Raw genomic sequence first — 16,576 nt, forward strand, 5'->3', positions numbered from 1 at the left:
TAGCCCCACCTCGGCCCCGCCCCCAGCTGGCTGGGAGCCAGGTGTCATTACTTTTCCTGGGCTGGAAGGAAGCCAGTGGCTCCTAGTTCTGAGGCTGGGGCTGTGTGACCCTAGGCTAGTCACCTTCCCTCTCTGGGCCTCAGCCAGGGCCAGACTGCCTGGGTTCAAATGCCAGTTCCCCCACTTACTACTGGAGTGACCTGGGACAGTTAGCCTTTCTGTGCCTTGTCTGAAAAACAGTGTTTGAATGTAAAAACACTTAGGCCAGAGCCTGGCGGAGTAAATCTGCACCCAGCATGGGAGCTGTCATCCTGTAACTGAAGGGCACGGTGAGCGGGCCCTCCCAATCCTCTCTTCATTTCAGCTTTCCTCACCTCTCCCAGATTCAACTCCAAGTGTTCACATACCTCCTCCCACCCTGCTTCAGCTACGGGGCGTTCAGGGCTGGCTGGCAAGGGGCCCAGGCTCTCCGCTCCCTGCTAGCTAGGAGACTCGACCCATCTCTGGTGTCGGAAGACTCAGTCAGGAGGGCAGAACATTCAGGGTGCGTCCTTGTTCTCCTCCTGACTTCTAACTCAGGCCAGCCCGAACTGTCCAGGAAGCCTGACCCACACAGAGGCAGCCATGGACAAGGTGAAGAGTGCAGACACTGGAGCCAGAAGGCTCAGGTGGATTCAAGTCCTGAGGGCTCCTGACACTAGCTGTGTGATCTTAGACAAACTACTTAGCCCAGGGGTCCCCAAACTTTTTACACAGGGGGCCAGTTCACTGTCCCTCAGACTGTTGGAGGGCTAGACTATAAAAAAAAACTATGAACAAATAAATCCCTATGCACACTGCACATATCTTATTTTAAAGTAAAAAAACAAAACAGGGCCCTGGCCGGTTGGCTCAGCGGTAGAGCGTCGGCCTAGCGTGCGGAGGACCCGGGTTCGATTCCCAGCCAGGGCACACAGGAGAAGCGCCCATTTGCTTCTCCACCCCTCCAACCGCGCCTTCCTCTCTGTCTCTCTCTTCCCCTCCCGCAGCCAAGGCTCCATTGGAGCAAAGATGGCCCGGGCGCTGGGGATGGCTCTGTGGCCTCTGCCCCAGGCGCTAGAGTGGCTCTGGTCGCAACATGGCGACGCCCAGGATGGGCAGAGCATCGCCCCCTGGTGGGCAGAGCGTCGCCCCTGGTGGGCGTGCCGGGTGGATCCCGGTCGGGCGCATGCGGGAGTCTGTCTGACTGTCTCTCCCTGTTTCCAGCTTCAGAAAAATGAAAAAAAACAAACAAAAAAAAACCAGGAACAAATACAATATTTAAAATAAAGAACAAATAAGTTTAAATCAACAAACTGACCAGTATTTCAATGGGAACTATGCCTCTCTCACTGACCACCAATGAAAGAGGTGCCCCTTCTGGAAGTGCGGCAGGGGCCAGATAAATGGCCTCAGGGGGCCGCATGCGGCCTGCGGGCCGTAGTTTGGGGACCCCTGACTTAGCCTCTCTGTACCTCAGTCTCCTCAACAAGATAGGGATAATAATAGTACCTACCTCATACAATTGCTGTAAGGATTAAGTGAGTTAACCCATGTCATGTTCTTAAACAGTGCTTGACATGCAGGTAAGTGTTCAGTAAATATTTGGAAAAATTAATCAAAAACACAGCCTGTTCCTGACCAATGGTGGCACAGTGGATAAAGTGTCGGCCTGGAACACTGAGTTCGCCAGGCTTGCCGGGTTAAGGCACATACGAGAAACAACCACTACAGGTTAATGCTTCCTGTTCCTCTCCTGCTAAAAATCAGTTAAGTAAAATCTTAAAAAAACCTCCAAAAACCCACAACCTGTCTCTGGCCCTTCGAGGTTGCTAAGACTGTCTTGGGATAGTAGAGAAGGCAGCCAGAAGGGTTAAGGTCACATTATAAGGAGAACTTCCCACCAAGCATGCACAGAACCAGAAGGGCAGCTTGCCTTTACAAGTGCATACTTGGCCCTCACAGGACAGGAGGCCTGGCTCCCTTGAGCAGCAGAGACAAGCCCGTTTCCTGGAGGTGGGGGCTGGCTCCCCAGGTCTGCTGACGCCACAGGCTGGAGAAGGAACTAGCTACCTTTCCCGAGCCGGCATCCCAGGTCTGCTGACGCCGCAGGCTGGAGAAGGAACTAGCCACCTTTCCCGGGCCGGCATCCCAGGTCTGCTGACGCTGCAGGCTGGAGAAGGAACTAGCCACCTTTCCCGGGCTGGCTCCCCCGGTCTGCTGACGCCGCAGGCTGGAGAAGGAACTAGCCACCTTTCCCGGGCTGGCTCCCCAGGTCTGTGACGCCACAGGCTGGAGAAGGAACTAGCCACCTTTCCCGGGCCGGCATCCCAGGTCTGCTGACGCCGCAGGGGAACTAGCCACCTTTCCCGGGCCAGCTCCCCAGGTCTGCTGACGCCGCAGGCTGGAGAAGGAACTAGCCACTTTTCCCGGGCTGGCTCCCCAGGTCTGCTGACGCCACAGGCTGGAGAAGGAACTAGCCACCTTTCTCAGGCTGGCCCTCCACTCTCCCTCTGACTCATACCCTCCCAATCCCAGAGGAGGCAAGACTGGGGGAGATCGAATACTCGGGGTCCCTGGCAGACAGCTGGTTCAGACTTAGCCAATTGAATAACTTTTATTGCTCAGAACCTTCTTTCCTTGGGCAATGGCAGGAGCTTTGGGAACTAACCCTCGGGAGCAGAGCCAGAGGCACTAACTAGTAGAGGAAAGAGTAGGGCACATTTGGTCCGTTGTCCTGGATACGGTGGAGGCAGTTGTAGACTCGTCCAAGGACCCAGGCATGTCTACCTTGGGCAAGGCTGACATGCCCAATGCAGAGCATAAGCGGTCAGGTCAGCCTGGGTTGGCATGAGGGCTCAGTGCCCTTTGACCTTGCCCTGGGGTCCCTGATCCTCCCGGAAGCTAAGCACCATCAGGCCCACATTGATGGCATAGGTCGTGATGCAAACGATGCAGAAGTCATAGAGCACGAAGAACAGGACCCAGGCCAGGTAGACAGAGCCAGCGAGGGACACCAGGGAGCTCAGCTGTAGCAGGACAGATACCCAGCGGCCCCGGAGGCAACCTGCAAGAAGGAAAAGGGTCAAACGCAGGCTGTGGGGACTGGCCACCTCTAGAACATTGCCATGACTTCCTGGTGCCACCCAGACAGCAGGGGTTACTGGGATAGAGTCTTTGAAATAAGAGGGTCCGACGGGCCCTGCCAAGGCCTTGGTTTTCCTATCTGTTCAATGATGCCTGGCATCCAAATAGTGAAGTTTCCTGCTGCAATTTCATCTAGATGAGATGAAAAACAAAGAACTGACTCTTTTCCACAAAACTGGTGCCCTAGAAAGCGGTTAAGGGTCCTTCTGGCTCTGACACATCAGACCTAGACTGAAAGACTCCCATTAGTTCCCACCCCCACGGTGCTCAGTGATGAGCAGCCCGCTGCCAGCTGTGAGTCCCCAAGAATGCCAGGGATGGGGCGGGGCCTGCCAGGAAGGGGCAGGGCCAGTTACCTAACAACAGCTGCAGTGTATAGAAGATGCACCCGAATATGCTGTTGGATTGATTGAAGACACTGTCTGAGCCCAGCACTTGCTCCACCAGTCCAAAGCCCCGACCCCACCTGGTGGAGGGAGGGCCCAAGTAAGGGGGGTCAACCCAGTGCCTTGTCCTGGATGGGTGATTTCCAAGAAGCCACCTGGGCTGTCCTTCCCGTGGTCACCATTCCCTCCACCCCAGCTTGAGGTCAAGGGTCGATGACCTCCTGGTGAAGCTTCCCTTTGGCCACGTCAGGATCCTGTGTCTGCTCCTATCTTCGCCTATTCCCAGGTCAGGCCTGGCTATGCTTCCTCCTTAGGCCATTCTTTCCACCCTAGACCTTCATTAATTCTTAAGATGGTAGAGGGAGAAATCACGGTTGACTCGGGACAGATTCTCTCTGCCCTGGGCCCCTAATCTCCAGTTCCCTGGCCGCCCACTCCCCTCTTCTGTATCCGGTCATCCCACTAACCCCAGGCCCGCAAGCATAGCCAGACTTGGCCACTTTATTCCCAGGTACACGGCCATCCTCAAGCCCATCATCTGTCCCTACACGTTATCCCACCTCCCCTTCCTGTCTGATCACCTTTATTCCTTGGAATCCAGATCCCCGTGCTACTCCCCAGAATAACCACAGTCCCCAGCACTATCTGCCCCGGTCCCGCATTCCTATCTCCGACACACCGCTCCGCAGGGCGCCGCCCCCTGGAGCAGCTGGGTCTCCGTGCACCGCTCCCACAAGCCGCCCGGTGCCCCAAGCCTCCCACTCCCGCGCGCACCTGGAGGAGAAGACGCGCGAACAGCTGATGGCGGTGCCCACGTCGCAGAGCGCACGGTAATCCCGGTCCCGGGCGCGCGCCGCCTTCACGTGGTGCGCGTAGAGGGAGAGCACGAAGCCAGCGAGGCAGAGCGCAAGCCGCGCCCCTCCGGGGCTCCGCCAGGTAGCACCCATGTCTCGGTGTCCCGCCCGAGGCGCAGCCTAAAGGGAACCAGCCACGGAGCGCGGGCGGGGCAGGACGTGGCCACGCCCTCTCCCGCCCCTCCCGGCGAGGTTCGGGCTGGTCTGGCACGCCCTGATCCAATTGGGTTTTCCTAGGACTGGATAGGCGTGCTTGTGAGGTAGGAAAACAGCGAGGAATGCTGGGACTGGGAAAACAGAGTCAAGGCCGTGGGTATTTACGGACTAGGTGGCCTACGAGGCATTGTGGGAGTTGTAGTACGATGGGCCGCAATGCCTCAGGGGAAATGGAGTCTCAGGAGTTTTAAAAATTAGGTATTGCTAGCTGCTCTGGCTGGAGCTTGGTTGGTTAAGCATTGTCCTGATGCACAAAGGTTGCCGGGTTGGACCCCCGGTCAGGGAAAATACAGGAATAGATCCATATCTCTATCTCTCTTCCTCTCTCCCCTCTGAAATCAATAAATAAAAATATATAATAGTAATCCAAAGAAAAGTATGTATACCTAAAAGTATATAGTGCTTGCTCTATGCCAAGTCCTATTCTAAACATCGGAACACCCAGGACCTAGAGACCAGCGAACCAGGAAATACAGTGAGTAGTGTGAACTGATCAAGAACCAAGGCGCAGTGGATAGAGCATCAGCCTGGGATGCTGAGGACCCAGGTTCGAAGCCCTGAGGTCGCTGGCTTGAAACCCAAGGTGGCTGGCTTGAGCAAGGGGCCATTTGCTCAGCTAAAGCACCCAGTCAAGGCTCGTATGAGAAAGCAATCAATGAACACGAAGGTGCCACAACGAAGAATTGATGCTTCTCATCTCTCGCCCTTCTGGTCTGTCCCTATCTGTCACTTTCTCTGTCTCTGACCAAAGAGAGAGAGAGAGAGAGATGATTGATCCTGTAGGTCCAATGTAATCACAAAGGTCCTTAAAAGTGGGAAAAGGCTGCAGAACAAAGAGTCAGAGGGAGGTGTCACTACAGAAAAAAGGCACAATGAAAGAAAAAAGCAAGAAGAAGGAGGAGGAGGAGGAAGGAGAAGGAGGAGGAGGAAAGAAGGAGGAGGAGGAGGAGGAGGAGGAAAGAAGGAGGAAGAGGAGGAGGAGGAGGAGGAGGAGGAGGAGGAGGAGGAGGAGGAGGAGGAGGAAAGGAGGAGGAAAAGAAGAAGAAAGGCACAGTGAGATGCAACATTGCTGGCTTTGAAGATGGAGAAAGAGGGTCATGAGCTAAGGAATCTGGGTGGCTTCTAGAAGCCAGAAAGAGATTACGATTGCAATTTTATTTATTTTTGCTTTTTAAAATATTTATTAATTTTTTTTTAGAGAGACAGAAATATTGATCTGTTCCTCTATGTGTCCTGACTGGGGATCAAACTGACAACCGCTGTGTATCGGACGATGCTCTAAAGGCCAGGGTGGTGATTGCAATTTTATTGTACTTTATTTATTGATTTTAGAGAGAGAAAGGAGGGGAGGTGCAGGAAGCCTCAACTTGTAGTAGTTGCTTCTCCTATGTGCCTTGACCCGGAAAGCCTGGGGTTTCTAACCAGCGACCTCAGCGTTCAGGTCGATGCTCTATCCACTGTGCCACCACAGGTCAGGCATGGTTGCCATTTTATTTTATTTTATTTTATTTTATTTTATTTTATTTTATTTATTTTATTTTTTTCATTATTCCAAAGCTGGAAACGGGGAGACAGTCAGACAGACTCCCGCATGCGCCCGACCGGGATCCACCCGGCCTGCCCACCAGGGGGTGATGCTTTGCCCCTCTGGGGCATCGCTCTGTTGCGTCCAGAGCCATTCTAGCGCCTGAGGCAGAGGCCACAGAGCCATCCCCAGCGCCCAGGCCATCTTTGCTCCAATGGAGCCTCGCTGCAGCAGGGAAAGAGAGAGACAGAGAGGAAGGAGAGGGGGAAGGGTGGATAAGCAAATGGGCGCTTCTCCTGTGTGCCCTGGCTGGGAATCGAACCTGGGACTCCTGCACGCCAGGCCGATGCTCTACCGCTGAGCCACCCGGCCAGGGCATGGTTGCCATTTTAAATAGGACAATCAGGATGTGCTTCATTCACTTGACAGCTGGGCAAAATCTTGAAGGACATGAGCAAGTAAGCTGTGCAGATCTGTAGGGGATGTTCCAGGTAGAGGGGGACAGCCAGTGAAAGGAATGTGTGTGGTATGTTTAGGGGACAATTGGGAGGCCAGTGTGGCTGGAGCCAGTGGGTGTGGAGGGTTGAGGACCCAGAGTAAAGCAGGAATGGGGGCTTTCAGTTCTCTCATCTATAAAATGAGCAGAAAAATAGTACTTACCTCAAGGGTTATACTGAAGATGACATTAGTACATGGCTCTGAGGAGCGTGCCTGACCAACCCTGAGCTTTAAATAAGCATTCTGGAGGCAGCCGAGTGTTCCGGCCGGAGGAGAGCTCTTCCAGCGTTCAGAGTCAAATCGGTGAGGTCGTCCGTAGACATTCCTGCCTCGGTGGCAACCGCAGCCCCAGCTCCGGTTATCCGGTCCACACAGCGGCCCCGTGAGTGCGGAGTTCTGGCACATTGCCAGCCTTCCGCGTCCTTGCTTCTCTGCGCATGCTCTTCTCCTGCCCAGAGCACCTGTCTCCCTTCTTCCCTGGGCTCAAGCAATGCCTGCCTCCTGGAGCTGAGTGGCCCCCTAGTTTTACTCCAGGGTATTGCTAGGATGCTGGAAAAGAAAGGGTGAGAATGGGGTGTGTGTGTGTGGAGGGGAGGGGTCAGGAGCTAGAAGGAAATCTAGAGATTCGGGGAGTTCCTCGTGGTCTGAGATCTTCCCTCTTTGCTCAAATAGGCCACCCACCGTGAAGGGTCCTGACTGCTGAAGTTTCGAGGCAGATTTTGGCTCCAAAGATATATCACATGCTTCACTCAACCTTTATTCACTTAAAAAAATTATTAATTTTAGAGAGAGAGGAAGGGAGAGAGAAACATCCCTCTGTTTCTGTATGTCCCCTGACTGGGGATCAAACTGGCTACCTTTGTGTATTGGGACGATGCTCTAACCAACCGAGCTATCCAGCCAGGGATTAAAAAAAAACAAACCTTTAAATACTGTATCTATGCCTGACCTGTGGTGGCGCAGTGGATCAAGTGTCGACCTGGAATGCTGAGGTCGCCCGTTCGAAACCCTGGGCTTGCCTGGTCAGGCACATATGGGAGTTGATGCTTCCTGCTTCCCTCCCCCCATCTCTAAAATGAGTAAATAAAATCTTTTAAAAATATTTATAAAATACATAACCACAGTAAAGAAAAATCCAATCGGTACAAGTGCACACACACACATATACAGTGAAAAATCTCCCATCATTTCCTGCTTGGAAAAAGTATTCAATAATTGTTTTTTGCACTGATCTGTCTGCTTTTGGTCTCACTAACTCCCACCCTCCCAATCACGACAGCCGGAGGATTCTAAGGGGCAAACCTGACAATTTAAAACTTTTCAATGGCATTTTACCACCTCCGGACAAATGCAGACTCCCTTCCCTTTATGATCTGACCCTGGGAACCCTTTCAGCTCCTCTCCACCTGGCGGCAGCCATATCATCAGATTATCCAGGCTCCCCTCTAACTTGCCATCTTGCCCTTCCCACTCCAGTTCCTGTGCCTGGCCGTGGCCTACTCACTGCACCTCTATCAATGTCCCAGTCCCTATTTGATGCTCCCACGGCCTCCTCTGCAGCCCTCGTCACAGCTGATGGCACTGAAACTGTTTTCAGGATAGGGAAGTGTGTTTTTTATTTTATTTTATTTTATTTTATTTTATTTTATTTTATTTAACATCCAATCTCCCCTCCTGGCACAGAAGAGTCACCCAATCAGTGTTAGTTGCAGGCTTGAACGAATGAATGGGTGATAATACCTAACACTAAATATAGTGCCAATTCTATTTCTGGCATTGCTCCAAGAACATTACATATATAAATTCATATAACCACACAACCACCCCAAGGTTACTACATCCTCATTTTTCCAAAATGGAAATTAAAGCATTGAGCAGTTTAAGTAACTTGCCGTAGATAGTAAGTGGCTGAGCTGGGGTTTGAACTAGATAGTTCGATATTCGATAAATGAATCAAGAGCTGGAAGGAGAAAGCCAGACGTCAGGTAAGGAATCCCGGTAGGGTTTGATTTGTGCGCTTTCCATCTAAGGACCTCCTCTCCCGGGGGGCCCATTTTATAGACTAGGAGACAGAGAGCCAGGAAGACCACCGATAATTCCAGGAGCCCTGTGGAGGGAGCTGTGGTATTAATTTGGGAGTTCCGGAGCACGGGTATAGCCAGGTTGAAGAGTCCTCTGCTTCAAACTACAACTCCCAGGAGGCACCGGGTGCCCACAGTCCCTCGACGTCACAGCGGCAGAGGGCTAGGGCAGCACGGTTAGCCCGGCCCGGCCCGGCCCGTCTACTGTTGGGCCGTTCCGCTCGGACCCCGGCCCTGGCTCTGGCCCCGCGGTAAGTGGAACAGCAGATATAGACCGCGCCCGCGGAGGCTTCGCAGCGCGCGCCCGCAACCTCCGCCATTGTGCTGGGAGTGTGCGGGATGCGGGTCTGGCATCTACCAGATGGGGGGATCCGGGCCGAACCAAATGATGTGCGGAGGGAAAACCAACCCAGAGGGCCTATGGGGTCGCAGCTTCGATGCAGCGGGCCCTCGGGCGCACAATGCGCTGTGCTGCACGTACGCAGGCCAGGCCGGGGAGCGGGGGGGAAATGAGGGCGGGTGGGGCCGGGGCTGGAGGCGCTGGGTAGAGGTCGACCCGCCCGTTGAACGTGGGTGCCCAGGAGCTGGGGCGAGGTTTTTGAGCTGGACAGGCCTGAGGATCCCCTCGACCAGATAAAGCCTCAGGTTGAAGAATAGGAGCTCCGGAAAGCAAGGTTGTCCGGGTTCGGCCTGTGTGTGGGGTGGGGGGAGGTGGTTGAAGGGGTTGAGGTTGAGGTTAGGGTTAGGGAGATTGTCCAGGCCTGAGGATGCCAGTGCCTCCATGGAGAGACGGTGTGGGTCGTCTGGATCTGGATCCTTTCAACTCCCCCTTCCCCCAAACCGGTAGATGGGAGCTGCGCCCTGGGGCTGAGCGTGTCAGCATCCTCCAACAGCCCTCGGCCCTGAAGTCAAGAGAGGAGCCCCCGCCTACCCACACCTCCCTTTCCCCGTTTTGGGGTCGCTTCCATCTATCTGGTCCTTAGCCCTAGTGGCCGCCCAGTCCGACAAGGGAGCACGAGGAGGATGCTGGCGTCGGTGCTGGGAAGCGGCCCCCGGGGCGGGCCTCCACTCCGGTCCTTCCTGGGGCCAGCACTCTTGCTCCGGGCCCTCTCCACATCAGCCACCGATACTCACCACGTGGAGATGGCAAGGGAGCGCTCCAAAACTGTTACCTCCTTTTACAACCAGTCCGCCATTGATGTGGCAGCAGAGAAGGTATGCAGCTGGGGCAGCGAGGCCGGGTCCCAAGCTGGAGTGGGTGTCCAGGGAAGGGGTGGGGTTGATGTGGCCAGGGGCAGCACTGGAGATCCAATGCTCAAGCTCCTCTGCCCCTCCAGCCCTCAGTCCGCCTCACTCCGACCACGATGCTCTATTCCGGCCGCTCTCAGGATGGCAGTCACCTTTTGGTAAGATTCCTGCGCTGTTTCTCCCTAGGTCCCTGGAGCTCTGGCTCAACCACTCAGTCCCCAGCCCTGCCTTCCCTCCATTTTGTTCTAGAAAAGTGCCCGCTACTTGCAGCAAGAGTTGCCAGTGAGGATTGCTCACCGCATCAAGGGCTTCCGCAGCCTCCCTTTCATCATTGGTTGCAACCCCACCATACTGCAAGTGGTAAGGTGGCCGGCGTTAAGGGGGTGTGGGTGTGCCCACTCTGGTGTTCAAGGAGGCTTGAAAGGCCATGATGGGGTTTGAACCTAGTGAATTGGGGGTGATGGCACACCCCTTGGCTAAGCATAGGTAGTTGTTCTCTACCCTGTGGTCCCAGCATCCTTGTGAATTCTGATACCTCTTCCCTGCAGCACGAGCTATACATCCGTGCCTTCCAGAAGCTGACAGACTTCCCTCCGGTGAGGCTTGGGCCAGGGCTGGGTGAGGGGTTGCGAGGTCAGGGCTGAACCATCCATGCTCATGACTCTGTGACCTGCAGATCAAGGACCAGACAGAGGAAGCCCAATACTGCCAACTGGTGCGTCAGCTGCTGGACGACCACAAAGATGTAGTGACCCTCTTAGCTGAGGGCCTGCGTGAGAGCCGGAAGCACATAGAGGTCAGGGGCAGTGCCGTGGGGCCGGTTGGGGGGCCTGGGAAGGGCACAGCACTACTGAGGCCCCACTGTTTGCAGGATGAGAAGCTTGTTCGCTCCTTCTTGGACAAAACACTCACCTCGAGGCTCGGGATCCGCATGTTGGCCACACATCATCTGGCCCTGCATGAGGACAAGGTGGAGCACTGGGACTAAGACCCACCTGGGAATGCCAAAGGAGGCAGAGGGGACTGAGCTAGGGTTCCCTCAGGCAGGGGATCTGGGGAGGGACTTGGGGCCACTTCAGCATTCCGGAAGTTGTAAGCATTTGGTGGCCAATGTGCGGGTGAAGGGCTGCCCGATCGTGACCTTCTTTCTCCTGCCAGCCTGACTTTGTCGGCATCATCTGCACTCGCCTCTCACCGAAGAAAATTATTGAAAAGTGGGTGGACTTTGCCAGGTGAGAGGCAAAAACAGCTAAGGGGGTGGACATCTTTGGGCAGGGAAGGCTTGAGTCTGAGCCTTTGCCTGAGACCTGGGATGTGGTCAAAGACGGTGTTTCTCAACTGTGGCCTTTTAACATTTTGAGTCAGATCATTGTTTCTTGAGGGGTTGTCCTGTGCTTCTTAGGATATTTAGAAGGATCCCTGGCCTCTACTCACTTGATGTCAGTGGTACTCTCTAGTTGCGACAAGCAAAAATCTCTTTAGAAATTGCAAAATTTCCCTGGGGGACATGGAGGAAGAAGCACCTCCAGTCAAGAACCACTCATTTGGATCTAAAGACTTGCTCCTCCCCACAGACGCCTGTGTGAGCACAAGTACGGGAACGCCCCCCGCGTCCGCATCAACGGACACGTGGCTGCCCGGTTCCCCTTCATCCCGATGCCACTGGACTACATCCTGCCCGAGCTGCTCAAGAATGCCATGAGGTGGGCTGGCTGGCTGTGGGGAAAGGACAGACAGGACCTGGGGTGAGGCGGGGATACCACCACCCACTACTGGTCTTTCCCCCCTCTAGAGCCACAATGGAGAGTCACCTAGACACTCCCTACAATGTCCCAGATGTGGTTGTCACCATCGCCAATAATGACATCGATCTCGTCATCAGGTTTGCCCCGAGTGGGAGTTGGGTTGGGGTGGACAGGCGCCCCAGGCACTGTTTCTGACTTGCTGTATGACCTCAAGCCAGCACCTGCCCCACTCGGAGACTTGGTCCCTGGCCAGACAAGATATTCTCTGGTCCGGAGATAGCCATGAGCTGTATAAGAATGAATCCGGGGCCAGCTTCAGGCCCCAGGGTCCTGTCCTCGTTAGCAGCTGAGGGGCCTACGGGGGAAAGTCAGGAGTAACCAGCCTCTGACTCTGAACTGAGAATATCCAATTCTGTGAGGCTGTGTCAGTGGCCCAGGCAGAGGTGAGGAGAAAGAAATGTAGCTCGTAAAAAATAAGGTCCAAGGGTCTGAGTGGACCACATTCCACCTTTGGGTAAAAGGGACAGGATAGGATGGCACTCCCTGCCTGGGTGGCAGTGAGTCCCTCCACCGAGCTGAGCCAAGTGCATGTTATGGACATCCTGCCAGGATCTCCGACCGGGGAGGGGGAATCGCTCATACAGACCTGGATCGGGTTATGGACTACCACTTCACCACAGCCGAGTCCAGCACCCAGGACCCCCGGATCAACCCCCTCTTGGGCCACCTGGACATGCTCAGCGGTGGCCAGTCTGGACCCATGCATGGGTGAGGCCCCACCTTGCCATTCTGGAGGGGTGCAGGACCCCAGGAGACCTCGCCTCTGAAGCCACTGTCCTCTCCCTTACCCCCACCTCCAGCTTTGGCTTCGGGCTGCCCACGTCGCGGGCCTACGCGGAGTACCTCGGAGGTTCCCTGCGGCTGCAGTCCCTGCAGGGCATTGGCACGGACGTCTATCTGCGGCTCCGTCACATCGATGGCCGGGAGGAAAGCTTCCGCATCTGACCCCATCGCCCTTGGCCTGCTCACCTGCCCAGCCTGGGCCACACACCCTGCCAGGACCTTCTGGGCCAGACAGGGTGCCACCCTGCTCCACACACTGCTGCATCTTGGGTCTTAGGACCCCAAACAGATGGACTCCCATGGAGCTGGGCGCCACCCCTGCTCAACAGGGTCCACTGCTTCCCTGCCTCCAGGCCTTGGAGGGGAAGAAGTGCGGACCCCCGAGGCCTCCAGCTCCGGCCTCATCATTCTCGTTCCTGGGGAACCCTATTTTGACCTGCTGTTTGTTATTAAAGTTCACATTTTGAATGCCCTCTTGAGCCCCATGTGGGGAGGGCAGATGAGCTTTTGTTTCTGACACCACTCAGGTTCCCTGGGCCCTTTGGTTCAATGCCCGGTCTCTTAGCGGTCCCGACAGCCTGGCAGGCCAGGAGTAGCATTGCCCCAAGTCTCTTGCACACTTGATTGGGTGAGAGTGGGCGGGGCTCTGGCAGTTTGTGCAAAGCTTTCATTCATTTTGTTTAACAAATGTTTCTGCTTCCCAGACCAGACTGAAGGCCCAGGGTGGCCTGAGGCTTCCCTTCCTGGCAGTCGCAGGTTCTGGAGGTGAAGGTCACCAGATTGGGCAACCTCCTGAGCCGCCTGATTCCTGAGCCCGAGGAAGGTTAAAAATACTGCTCGCCACCTGTGCCTGCTGCTGCCCAGAAAAGGAACAAAGACGGTGCCCTGGCAGGCCCCAGAGGACGGTGGGCCTGGTAGGGAGGGCAAAAGGAAATGGCTCCACAGAGCAGGTTCGGCCCGTTGCCCACCGTGCCAGGGAAGGAGAAGAAAGGCCCAAGAGCCTGCTTGGTGGGACTGCTGATGGAGGTGGGGGATTGGCAGAGGACGACACCAGTGACCTGACAGGCTGAAAGTCCTGCTGGCTGCAGTGAGGGGGTTTCGGCTGGGAGACAGGTGTCAGGAGTCGGAGCAGAAGGCCTTAACTGTACAGCCAGGAAGCAGGGGATTTATCCTGCAGGCGGCAGGGTCACAGGTGCATTTTAAGCTAGGAAAAGATGTATTGGGCCTGGCCTGTGGTGGTGCAGTGGCTGAAGTGTTAACCTAGAATGCTGAGGTTACCGGTTCGAAACCCTGAGCTTGCCTGGTCAAAACACATACAATAAGCCCTAGCCAGATGGCTCAGTTGGTTAGAGCATCATCTGGAAGCACAGACATTGCCGGTTCAATCCCCGATCAGGGAACATACAGAAACAGATTATTGTTCCTGTTTCTCTCCATTACCCTCTCTAAAATCAATAAAAAACAAAAAAGCACATATGACCATCAACCAATGAACAACTAAAGTGAAGCAGCTATGAAGTTGATACTTCTCACTCCTCCTCTCCTCTCTGTAAAATCAATAAAATCTTAAAAAGAGTATTAAAAAAGAAAGGGGTGTATCGGGTTGGATTCCCTAAAGGCAGACCCTGAGAGGGAGATTTGTGTCCAAGTGATTGTTGAGAAAATGCTCCTGGAAGGGGAGAGGGAGGGCAGGAGGCCAGGCAAGGGTGTGATCTCGTGCTAAGTCTAGAGCCAGTAAACTGTGCCACAGAGTTGGAGGCCAGACAGCTAAGCTCCATAGACACTGGCTAATGTCTGTGTTGGGAGGTACTTGAAATAGTTTTCAGCTATTTCAAGCAAAACACCTTTTAGCCAGAGGTGCAGTTCACCAAAGAATCTCTTCTGCTATATTTTAAAAGTATATAGAATGTAATCTGGGCACACAGAAGCAACAAAAAGAGATTCCAGGGGGTCTCGGTGAAATTTCTATATAGATAGTTCTTGGAAAAAAGATTTGCACATTAGAAGAACCACTGGTAGCTGGTGGATAAGAGAACTGAGGAGGTTAGTGGAGTGACCCTGGCCAGAGATTTAGAAAGCTGGTGATCCTTAACTAGCAAGGACAGCATCCCAAATTTAAGATCTTGGCCTGACCAAGTGGTGGTGCAGTGGATACAGCATCTGCCTGGGACGCTGAGGACCCAGGTTCTAAACCTTGAAGTCACCAGCTTGAGAGCAGGATCCTTCACCTTAACCTGGGGGTCCTGGGCTTTAACGTGGGATCACAGACATGACCCTGTAAGTCGTTGGCGTGAAGCCCAAGGTTGCTGGCTTGAGCAAGAGGTCACTGGCTTGGCTGGACCCCCCCGCCCCGGGGTTTAGCTTGGGAAAGTAATTAGTGGACAACTAAGGCGCTGCAATGAAGAATTGATACTTCTCATCTCTTTCCCTTCCTGTGTCTGTCCCTGTTTGTCCCTCTCTCTCAAAAAAAAAAGCAAAAAAAAAAAAAAAAAAAAGCCAGGTGAAGTAAAAAAATGAGGTACCAAAACTGTGGGTAGATAGAATAACAATCTTGAAGATGGGGGTGGGGTAGAGTGGGAGAAGACATGTTTTCTTCCTTTTTTATTCCATATTATGTTACCAGACACCTGGCATTCACTGCCTCTCCCCCAAACAACACTTCCCAAGAAGCAAAGTTGCCAGCCCTTACACTGCCAGCCCCAACAAAGACCTAACTCATATTTCTTTTTTTAAATTCACTTTTATTTTGAGAAAAAGAAAGGGAGAGGAGAGTGAGAAGTGTCAACTTGGGTGGCTGCATTTTAGTTCCTTCTTTTTGGTGCCTTGGTGGGGGCTCAAGCCAGAGACCTCGGGATCATGTCAATGATCCTGTACTCAAGATGGCGACCTAGGGGTTTGGAATCTGGGACCTCAGTGTTCCAGGTCTATGCTCTATTCAGTGTGCCAGCACCGGTCAGGCTCTTATTTCTCTTTTTTGTGACAGAGAGACAGGGATAGACAGGAAGGGAGAGAGATGAGAAGCATCAATTCTTCATTGGGCACCTTAGTTGTTCATTGCTTTCTCATATGTGCCTTGATGGGGGGTCTACAGCAGACTGAGTGCGACCTTGGGCTCAAGCTCGTGAGGCTTGCTCAAACCAGATGAGCCCACACTCAAGCTGGCGACCTCAGGGTTTCGAACCTGTGTCCACGTCCCAGTCCCACGCTCTATCCACTGTGCCACTACCTGATCAGGCCAAGTTCTTTTTTTTTTTTTTTAAAGATTTTATTTATTCATTATAGAGAGAGGAGAAAGAGAGAAGGGGGGAGGAACAGAAAGCATCAACTCCCACATGTGCCTTGACCAGGCAAGCCCAGGGTTTTGAACCGGCAACCTCAGCGTTTCCAGGTTGACACTTTATCCACTGCGCCACCACAGGTCAGGCCAAGCTCTTATTTCTTTTTTTTTTCTTTCCCTTTGTATTTTTTCTGAAGCTGGAAACGGGGAGAGACAGTCAGACAGACTCCCTCATGCGCCCGACCGGGATCCACCCGGCATGCCCACCAGGGGCACGCTCTGCCCACCAGGGGGCGATGCTCTGCCCCTCCCGGGCGTCGCTCTGCCGCGACCAGAGCCACTCTAGCGCCTGGGGCAGAGGCCAAGGAGCCATTCCCAGCGGCCGGCCCATCTTCGCTCCAATGGAGCCTTGGCTGCGGGAGGGGAAGAGAGAGACAGAGAGGAGGGGGGGGGGTAGAGAAGCAATGGGCGCTTCTCCTATGTGCCCTGGCCGGGAATCGAACCCGGGTCACCCGCACACCAGGCCGACGCTCCACCGCTGAGCAAACCGGCCAGGGCCAAGCTCTTATTTCTTGATCAGTAATCTGAGTTCCATTCTCAGGCCCTGAACATTTCACCACTCTTACAATTGTTTCTAAGTCCAATAACTGAATTATAAATCGAAGATAATTCAAGTGGCCAAAAGTGATGTTTATTGAGCACCAACCCTGTGTGGCACTGCAGTGCACTTGCTTTATA

General features: G+C 53.9%; 2 protein-coding genes across 3 annotated transcripts; one reads left to right on the top strand and one right to left on the bottom strand.

The window, feature by feature from the left end:
• Positions 1–2,616: 2,616 nt before the first annotated feature.
• VKORC1 (vitamin K epoxide reductase complex subunit 1) lies at positions 2,617–7,039 on the bottom strand. Of its 2 annotated transcripts, XM_066380059.1 has the most exons (4): positions 6,807–7,020; positions 4,326–4,525; positions 3,522–3,631; positions 2,617–3,085 (listed from the first exon to the last, which is right to left on the bottom strand). In XM_066380059.1, exons 2-4 carry the CDS (start codon positions 4,496–4,498, stop codon positions 2,877–2,879), a joined length of 492 nt encoding a protein of 163 aa, XP_066236156.1. In that variant the 5' UTR covers positions 4,499–4,525; positions 6,807–7,020; the 3' UTR covers positions 2,617–2,876. The 2 variants fall into 2 exon arrangements, with proteins under 2 accessions (XP_066236156.1, XP_066236157.1); XM_066380060.1 differs by lacking the exon at positions 3,522–3,631 and having other exon boundaries at positions 6,807–7,039.
• Positions 7,040–8,761: 1,722 nt separating this feature from the next.
• Positions 8,762–13,064, top strand: BCKDK (branched chain keto acid dehydrogenase kinase). Its single transcript, XM_066383323.1, has 12 exons — positions 8,762–8,976; positions 9,709–9,940; positions 10,063–10,131; positions 10,223–10,333; positions 10,522–10,569; positions 10,650–10,769; positions 10,845–10,943; positions 11,132–11,205; positions 11,548–11,676; positions 11,766–11,855; positions 12,328–12,486; positions 12,579–13,064. Exons 2-12 carry the CDS (start codon positions 9,749–9,751, stop codon positions 12,721–12,723), a joined length of 1,236 nt encoding a protein of 411 aa, XP_066239420.1. The 5' UTR covers positions 8,762–8,976; positions 9,709–9,748; the 3' UTR covers positions 12,724–13,064.
• Positions 13,065–16,576: the final 3,512 nt, after the last annotated feature.

The sequence above is a fragment of the Saccopteryx leptura genome, chromosome 4, assembly GCF_036850995.1.
Source record: "Saccopteryx leptura isolate mSacLep1 chromosome 4, mSacLep1_pri_phased_curated, whole genome shotgun sequence".
In the NCBI taxonomy this organism is placed as follows: Eukaryota; Metazoa; Chordata; class Mammalia; order Chiroptera; family Emballonuridae; genus Saccopteryx; species Saccopteryx leptura.